The sequence below is a fragment of the Mesoplodon mirus genome, assembly GCF_964341445.2.
Source record: "Mesoplodon mirus genome assembly, chromosome: 15".
In the NCBI taxonomy this organism is placed as follows: Eukaryota; Metazoa; Chordata; class Mammalia; order Artiodactyla; family Ziphiidae; genus Mesoplodon; species Mesoplodon mirus.
The window spans coordinates 43,511,865-43,521,372 of NC_138991.1; the positions used below are offsets into that span (position 1 = coordinate 43,511,865).

Consider the following 9,508-nt stretch of genomic DNA (forward strand, 5'->3'; position numbering starts at 1 on the left):
GGTCTGAGGCATCAGCTGACAGGCCTGGTGGCCGTTTTCTTAACCCGTTGTCAGCTAAAAAGCAGCTATGACAACCCAACTTCTTTATTTGACAGGGCTCAAAGAGAGCAAGCTTACAACATGGCTTGTGGGTTTTGCCTGTGGTGACCCTTCGGCACCTTTTTCACCCCTCACCACGCACACACGCACACAAGAGTCCAAGCCTCAGACAAGAAGCAGTTTATTGGCGAGACACATGGAGATGTGGCTGTCAGGCCTTGGTGCTTCCCTGGCTTCTCCTCACCCCTGTACTGCCCTTCTCCCAGTGTATCTCTGCTGCCGTCCACGAGGACCTGAGCTTAGCATCCAGGGCAGATGACTGCCCTTTCTGCTGTCTCTGACCTATTCTGCCGTGTCCAGGTGTCAGGGCAGTTTGGGCTTCTCCAGGGCACATAGGTCTGGCCTCTCCAAGTGTCCTCTTCCTGGCTAAGACCAAGTCCAGCAGCCTGAGGCTGGGTACTGCCTGCCTCACAACAATACTCTCACCATCAGTAGGGTGGTCAGGATGGCCTTGCCTCACTCTGTCACCCTAAACCTCAGAAGTCTCATTGTTGCAGCTCATATAGGTCTAACAAACCCTGGTTCAGGGTGCTGGTCTCCCAGGGGCAAGGTTGGGAGGGGTCAATTTACAGGTTAAGAGGCAGCAGGAATTTAGAGTTCTTTAAGGGCCCTCAGGCTAAGGTCAGTTTATTCAACAAATATTTATTGCCTACTGCATACTAGGCAGTGTTCTAGAAGCTGGGGGTATAAACCACACTGGCAAGGTCCTGACTGAGCCCAGCTAGGAGTTTCCTGAGCTTCAAGGTCATTGTCTCCAAATCTCTATTGCTATCTATCCACTCCTTTCTCCCATTTGTTTCTTCCCCTCCTTCTCCCTCCCACCGCCTCCCAGGCCCTTTCTTCTCTGCTTAAGCGGCAGATACCCCCCCTTAGGTCTCCTGGGCCTCCACCCTCCCTGGACCCCATCATTCCAGTCCCGTTGGTGGCTCCTCTTTGAGGGGCCTTGCCTGACCATCCCCTGTCCCAAAGGGCCTCAAGACCAGGTGCCCACGCTGGTGCTTGATGCGGGCAGAACTGTCACCAAAACCCTTGCCACACTCTGCACACTTGTATGGCTTCTCCCCGGTGTGTGTGCGCCTATGTTTGACTAGATCTGAGCTCCGGGGAAACTCCTTCCCACAGAAGCCACACACGTGGGGCTGGCTGGGCCCAGAGGGCTGAGCCCGGACTCGGGATCGAGGGGCCGTGGGTGCTGGGCCAGGGGGATTGTGTGGCCTCAGGAGAGTGGATGGTGGCGGTGGCCGAGCCCGTTCACCACGGTGGGTGCGGAGGTGCTTGACTCGGGCAGAGCTGTCGGCAAAACCCTTGCCGCATTCAGGGCAGAGGTAGGGTTTTTCCCCCGTGTGTACACGATGGTGTTTCACCAGGTCCGAGCTTCGGCGGAAACCCTTGCCACACTCAGGGCACTTGTGGGGCTTGTCACCCGCCAGCGGTGGAGGCGGCTCCCCAGCCTGTGGGCCCCCAGGCTCCGGCTCCAAGCCAGGCAGGCCGAAAGGGCCATCACCTGAGTGCGAAGGGCTTCGAGGCGTCAGCGGGGGGCTGGTGCCGAGGGGAGGTGGGGGTGGGCTTGAGCTGGGGGGTGGGCTGGGGATCAGGGGGGCGAGGGGGTAGCCTGGGAAGCTGAAGTCCTGGGGCTCCGCGTGAGTGAGGCGGTGGCGGAAAAGGGTGGAGCTGAGGCTGAAGGTGCGGGCACACTCCGGACAGGCATGAGGCCTCTCGCCACTGTGGGTGCGGAGGTGCTTGACCCGGGCGGAGCTGTCAGCGAAGCCCTTGCCACACTCGGGGCAGAGGTAAGGCTTCTCTCCTGTGTGCACCCGCAGGTGCTTCACCAGATCTGAGCCCCGGGCAAACTCCTTTCCACACACATCACAGCCAAAAGGCTTGGGCCCCAGGTGACTGCGCTGGTGGCTCAGGAGGCTGCAGCTGAGCACAAATCTTTTGCCACAGTCGGTACAGATATATGGCTTGTCCTGGGCCTTAGGTCCCTGTGCGGCTGCCGTGGCTGCTCGAGATGGCAGCCGTCGGGGCACCACGGGCCGAGGGGGCTGCTCCCCACGGTGTGTCCGCTGGTGCTTTATGCGGGCAGAACTGTCACCAAAGCCCTTGCCACAGACCCCGCACTTGTAGGGCTTCTCGCCCGTGTGTGTCCGCTGGTGTTTCACCAGGTCAGAGCTCTGCCGGAAGCTCTTGCCGCACTCACCGCAGATGGTGGGGCGCTCACCAGCAGGGATCCTGGACCGAGGAATCTTTGGGGGGCCCTGGGCTGGTGGCCGGGCTCTGTAGGGCTTTTCACCACTATGAGTTCGCTGGTGTTTAATACGGGCAGAGCTATCCCCAAAGCCCTTGCCACAGACCCCGCACTTGTAGGGCTTCTCCCCTGTGTGGGTTCGCTGGTGTTTCACCAGATCTGACATCTGCCGAAAGCTCTTGCCACACTCGCTGCACACGGCAGCCCGATCGCTAGCCTGGCCCCAGCGTGGTTCTCCCAGGAGCCGAGGGCCTCTGTCCCGGGCCTGTGGTTTCCCAGGTCCCACTCTCTGGACCCACAAGTCATCCCAGGTCTGAATGCCTTCGGGTTTGAGAGAGGCATTTCCTACTTCATGACCTGGGGCCAAATCTTCCTCTTCCTTGAACCCCAAGTCATCCTCCTGTGGGGCATGTTCAAACTCATCTGGCTGAGAAATCTCCACGTTCTCACTCCCTAGACCTGGGGAAAGAAAAAGGAGTTGTAGACCCTGCCCTTTGGCTCAGCCCCTATCTTTGATAGCAACCTCCCCAGAAAGGCGTCCTTGACCATCTGTGGTTGCAAGGATCTCTCTTGCTCTCTCTCCTCTGAATTTCTGAAGCACTTATTATTGTCTGTGCCTCTCAGTAACAGTAACTTCCTTTTACCGTGCCCTTCATATGTGCCAATAACTTAACCAAGCATTATTGAATCCTTGCAAACAATCCTATGAGGTAATACTGTTAACTACCCCCATTTTACCAACATGGAGACTCCGAGAATTTAAGTCACTTGCCCAAAGTGAGTTATAAAGTAGCAAAACCAGGTTTCTAACTCAGGTCTGATACTCAAGCCTGTGTTAAGCCCTACATTATATTGCCACTATTTGGAAAGCCTGGTATTTGCTAGTTACAGTATATCTTTTTTATATTAGCCCAGTCTGTAATTTATTACTTCAATCATCTTGTGTGTACCTGAGAGGACCCAGACACACACCTGTCCCTCAGGATGGGTAGGAGAGATAAGGCACAAAAAATTATAATTGCAGGCTCAGAATAACTGTGCTGTCACGAGAGAGAGGAAATAAAGAGACAGGGCTGGGCTTTCACAGCAGAGAAAAGAGTAAACCATGGAAAGGGATGCTGAGACTAGATTAAGCATGTAAGATCTGGATTGAACACTAGGCTAAGCCTTTTAATTAGTAGCAGAAGGGAGCTAGGGAAGGTTTTTGTGAAGGGAGACAGGATTAGATCTGGACTTAGATCAATGTGGCTGCACAGTGCATCACTGGAGAGAAAAGGGCTGAGGGGAGGCTGCTGCAATTGCCGGGATGAGACAGAATGAGGCCTGAAGTAGGGCAGAGGCAGCAAGCCTGCTGATCACTGTCGGGGACGGGGAGGGAGTCCTTGAAATGATGCCCCTCAAGGCCTGGCGCATAGTAGGTGCTCAGAAACACTGGCTCCATCCCTTGGCTTTTGCTCCCCTCCTCCCCGCCCGCCCCCCACCCCCACCCCACCCCCGGAAGCACAGTTCATGTCCGATTTTTCTGGGTCTGGGCCAGGCAGAGCCCAGCACCGGGGTCCTCACCCGGCCATTACCTGCCCACGGCGGTGCACCGCTTTGGCCCTCACCTGTGCGGGTGCCTCTCAGCTGCTCCCTGTCCTCTGAGCCACGGAGATCCGCGCCCCAGGGCCCCACCGAGCGCTCCATCGCCGGCACGCCGCCCTGAGCAAGGGGACAGACACAATTTCACGGTCACACAGCCATGTGCGGACGGCGGCGCCCTGCCCTCTGCTGGCCGGCCCGGGCACCGGGCAGCGTTCGGGTCCGAGGTGCGGGGCGCGGCTCCCGGTGATCCCCGCCCGCGCCGCCAGCCGCCCTTGCACCTGCTGCTCCTTCCGGCGCGCAGCCGCTCCCCTTCTCCTGCCGCCGCCGCCGCTGCAGCAGCCGCCTCCGCCACCCCGGCGCCCTCCGGAGCTCCTCGGCGGGGCTCCGGTGCCCGCGCCGCCGACGGCTCGGGGATGCGGGCTCGGCGCCAAACGGGGAGGGGGCTCCGTCCCAGGCGTTCCCCTGGGGCGGCCGCCGGGGGCGGGGACGGGAAGCGGAAGCGCCGGACGGCACCCGGCCGCTCTAGGACCTTGGAGGAGCTGCACGCTTGTGGGGGCCGCCCGCGTCCTCCAGAGCTCTGTGGCCGGCGGGCAGCCGCGTGCCGCGGAGAGGGCTACTCTGAGCCGAGGACAGTTGCCCGAACTCGGTGGTATTAACCGTGTGCCTCCTGGTCTGGAGCTGGATGTGGTGGGCCGAAGACTTCCTAATTGTCGCTGTGTCGGGCCACCCGCGCCGAACTCCGGAGCTGGCCGACAGCGCCAGCCACCCCGGCCTAGAGAAACAAAGAGAGATCCAAAGGCCGACCCAGGGAAAGGGGTGGGGGAAAGACCAAGGCAGACAAAGGGCGGCAGAGGGCGGCGGAGACCCCAGATGGGGCGGGGGCGGGGCGCCGAGAAACGGGAAACAAAGCGGGACCGGTCGGCGAGGCAGAGGGCCGCGCGTGGGGGCTGGGGCTGGGCTGGGGGAGACCGAGGCAGTAGCGGGAGCTAGTGGCAGACGCCAGATAAATGCTGAGGAGAGTCAGGCCGAGGGACACAGACCTGGATCCGGAGTCGTAACCTAAGAGCCCTAAATCAGAGAGGATGCAAAGGCAGAGAGACAGAGACTGCAGCAAACCAAAAACACAAGAGCAAAAGATTGGCCGCCAGAAACAAACACGTATAGAAACAGATAAGAGAGACATAAAGTCGTTGAAGCAGAGTCGGAAGAACTACAAGAAAAGGCAGGGAACCTGGAGAGAAACAGAGGCAGAGGAACGAAGAGTGAAACAGGCAGAGACAAAGAGAGACAGGGACACAAAGAAAGAGGCCATGGGGAGACTAGGGACAAGTCTACAACCCTACCAAGGGAGCCCAGGGAGAGGCTAAAACATTAAACCCCGTTTCCCAGCTTGGTGGGGCCCTGGCTGGGGCTGTGTTCCAGTGGTCCCAGGGGTGTGATCCCCAGTATCTGTACTCTGGGCAAGGTTGCCTTTGGGGAGGGGGTGGGGTGCCTGTAAGTGTCTGCAGCCCATCTAATGATGGAGAGGGATAACCAAGGTTTGTATATTCATTAACATTTATTAGCACCTCAGTGATAGGTCAAGAGTTTGATTAAAGAGATGAAACACGTGTAAGAGTTGTCCTTGGGGTGCTACCAGTTTAAAGGGGCAAGCACACAAATCATGATAAATAAGAAGTCTAAGGGCGTGAGAGAGTTACGTTCACCGATTCAAGATAGTAGGAAGAGTTCTCATTTGTGGGAATGAATCTGTGGTTTTGTGTACCTTGTATGCATGAATGTTAGACACGGATAAACATGGAGCACAAATCAATCAACACATACTTATGGATCATCAACCATAAGTCTAGACCCTGGAAATACAAAGAAATCCCTCAGGGAGCTCTCTCTGCTCAGTAGAACATGGAGACATACAGATGATGTGACAGATTGTATACCAAGCTAATAAACAAAGATGTGATAGGGATGTAGTACAGAGAGAGAGAGACCTATAGAGTTTAGCGGCTGTAGACACTGTCTTTAAGTTCATTCATGCAGAGTTTGATTCCTGACCTTGTCATTTGCTCCCATTTAACCTTGGGTGGAGAAGTTACTTCTGTTTCCTGAACTGTAAAATGGGGATAATACTTAATTTGAATGGTTGAGGTGTAAAGTAATTAGTAAAAAATATCAGTTATTACTCTTTGGGCTGAAGTAACCAAGGAAGAAGGTGGCATTTTTGAGCTGATCCTTTCAGGACGTAAGATTTCAGCCAAGTCCAGAGCCTGGCTGAAGTGGGCCTGAAATGAAGAACTCCAGGCAGAGGGAATGAAATGAACAATGGCCCACATACTAATTGCAAACCTACTATGTGCTAGAAGCTTGGGATCCAAAGATGATTAAGATCTATCCTCAAAGAGGAAGATAGATAATAGTTCTGTTTTAATGTGTCAAAACTTTACATAATAGGAAAGTAGTGGAAGCTGCAGATGAGACGGTAAGTTAATCATCTGTTCCACAAACATTTCCCGGGGGTCCAATATGTGCCAGGCACTTGTACTGGAAAACAGAGGTAAGAGGGTACCAAAATGGCAAAGAGCCAGCCCCTCTTGGAGGAAACCCCCAAAGGCTGGCCAGCCCACATGCCAGACTCACTTGGAGAGGTAGCTCTGACTTTGAGAAGACAAAGCCTGGAGTTATTGGGCCTGAACCTGAACTCAGGTCTAAAGACATAGAAACCCTTCCAGGGATGTCTGGTAGGGCCATAGGTAGCTATGAAGATATGATGGAGAGATGAAAAAGAACTAATCCAGATGATTATTAAATGGGAAGACTGCTGGCTACCATTCACTGCCCCATAGGAAACTCAAGGTGGGATCTTCCTTTCTACAAACAGGCCCCAAACCTTATCACAGGAATGATTGGGCATAATTTGTTGGAGGTAATAAGCATGTAAATGGAATATTGTGTCACTGCTAATTCATATCATCTCTGCACTTAACCAAGCCAAGAGCCTTTTCTGAGGGCATTTATTAGTATGCACAAATGCCTTAAATATGTGACTTCCTTTGACTCAGTAATTCCCCTTATAGAAATGAGGCCCGAGGAAATGGTTGGACAAGTGCACAATGATAGCACCATAAACACAGTCATCCCAGCTCAGTGTTGTTTATCACAGGGAAGAATGGGAATCAGCCTGAATACTAAGCATCTAGAAAAATGATAATGTAAATGTGTATTTATGATCATAGACATAACATATAAGGTGACAAAAACAGGTTTCCAAAGTTATGTTATGATCCTAGTTTCGTGAATATATATTTATTCATATGTATAGGCATATGAGAAAATCTAGAAGGATGAAAATCAAAATGAGGATATATCATGGAATGATATTAGATGTAAAATTTTCTAACCATTTGCATTTGCTAATTTTTCCATGAGAATATGTATTGGTTATACAGTAAATAAATGAATATAAATGGCATTTTTTTCTTTTTTTTAATTGAGGTATAGTTGATTTACAATATTATGTAAGTTTCAGGTGTACAACATAGTGATTCACAATTTTTTTTGTAAATATTTATTTCATTTATTTTCCTTATCTTTTTGGTTGCGTCGGGTCTTAGTTGTGGCACACGGGATCTTCGTTGAGACATGTGGGATCTTTCATTGTGGCGTGCTGTCTCCTCTTTGTGGCCCTTAGGCTTCTCTCTAGTTGTGGCGTGCAGGTTTTCCCTCTCTAGTTATGGCACGCAGGCTCCAGAGCACGTGGGCTCTGTAGTTTGTGGCACGCGGGCTCTCTCGTTGAGGCACGAGTGCTCAATAGTTGTGGCGTGCGGGCTTAGTTCCCCCGAGGCATGTGGGATCTTAGCTCCCCGACCAGGGATCAAACCCACGTCCCCTGCATTGGAAAGCGGATTCTTTACCACTGGACCACCAGGGAAGTCCCAGTGATTCACAATTTTTAAAGATTACACTGCATTTATAGTTATTATAAATTGGCTGTATTTCCTGTGCTGTACAATATATCCTTGTAGCTTATTTTAGTTTGTACCTCTTAATATCTCAGCCCTATCTTTCCCTTCTCCTTTCCCTCTCCTCAGTAGTTTATTCTCTAGATGTGTGAGTCTGTTTCTATTTTGTTGTATTCGATAGTTTTTAAAAATTTTTTTATATTCCATATATGAGCAATAATATATAGTATTTGTCTTTGTCTGACTTATTTCACTAAACATAATACCCTCCAAGTTCATCCATATTGTTGCAAATGGCAAAATTTCATTCATTTTTATGGCTGAGTAGGTAGTATTCCATTGCGTGTGTGTGTGTTTGTGTATGTATATATATATGTATATATAATACCACATCTTCTTTATCCATTCATCTGTTGATGGACACTTAGGTTGCTTCCATATCTTGGCTATTGTAAACACTGCTGCTATGAACATTGGGGTGCACGTATCTTTTTGAATTAGTGTTTTCGTTTTCTTCAGATATTTACCCAGGAGTGCTATTGCTGGATCATATGGTAGTTCTATTTTTAGTTGTTTGCAGAACCTCCATACTGTTTTCCACATTGGCTACACCAATTTACATTCCCACCAACAGTGTACAAGGGTTCCCTTTTCTCCACATCTTGCCAACATTTGTTATTTGTGGTCTTTTTGAATGATAGCCATTCTGACAGTTGTGTACATGTTATTTCTTAAATATTATTGAATAATTCAGGGAAGAGCTGATTAGAGTCTGAATCCAGGGCAGGGGCAAGACGGTGAAGGGTGTAGAGAGGAGGGGCCAATTTTTCTCATGGATAGAAAGGACTTGGTAACCAATTGGATATACTTGTGGAGAGCAAAGGAGGGAGGAGTTCAGAGTTTTAACTAGGATGGTAGGGCTGCTCAGCCTGGTGAGAAATGCAGGGGAAAGGGTTGTGGTGCAGGGGGAAGGGTATACTTATCCTTTCCCTTGGCTTCTCAAAGTACTCTGTTTATCTCATTACACTACATTTTTAGCACCAGTGCTGTGTGTCACACTTGCTTGTGGCTGTCTCTGTCTCCCCAGAGGGCGGCAACCCTGGCTGATTCACCCTCTGGATTCTCAGCAACTAATCCAGAAGAGCAGTCGCTAGATCGGAGCTAGTGAGTGGCACTGTTGCACCCCTCAGCTCATGTAATAGCAATAACTAGCATTATGTGTGAGCTCATCTTTTATGCCAGGCACTGCTAAGAACTTTATATGTGTTAGATATATAATCCTCATCATGTCCCGATGAAGTGAAATTATTAATGGCATTATTTAACAGATACAGAAACGAAGTCACTGAAAGGTTAAAGATGCCCAAGGTCACACGGCTCTTAATTACTATATGTCTTTATAATCATGAAACTTGAACAACTTCTGTGAATTCAGTGTGGTGGGAGCGTCCAATCCCATATGGTAGATGAGGAAAGTAAGGCCCAGAGAGGTGATTTTTCCAAGGTTACATGAAAGGAGCAGTACTAGAAATGAGGTTGAAGTAAGGAAAAGGTGGTAGCATGGATGGATCTTAAAAGATAGCACTGATTGAAAAAAATTAACAAACAAATACATATTAAT

General features: G+C 50.8%; 1 protein-coding gene across 1 annotated transcript; it reads right to left on the reverse strand.

The window, feature by feature from the left end:
• Window positions 1-174: 174 nt before the first annotated feature.
• Window positions 175-6,554, reverse strand: ZNF48 (zinc finger protein 48; the record flags this gene model as incomplete). The annotated part of the gene is made up of 4 exons (XM_082644520.1): window positions 175-2,806; window positions 3,955-4,048; window positions 4,210-4,917; window positions 6,495-6,554. 4 exons carry the CDS (start codon window positions 6,552-6,554, stop codon window positions 1,005-1,007), a joined length of 2,664 nt encoding a protein of 887 aa, XP_082500646.1. The 3' UTR covers window positions 175-1,004.
• Between the last annotated feature and the right edge of the window lie 2,954 nt (window positions 6,555-9,508).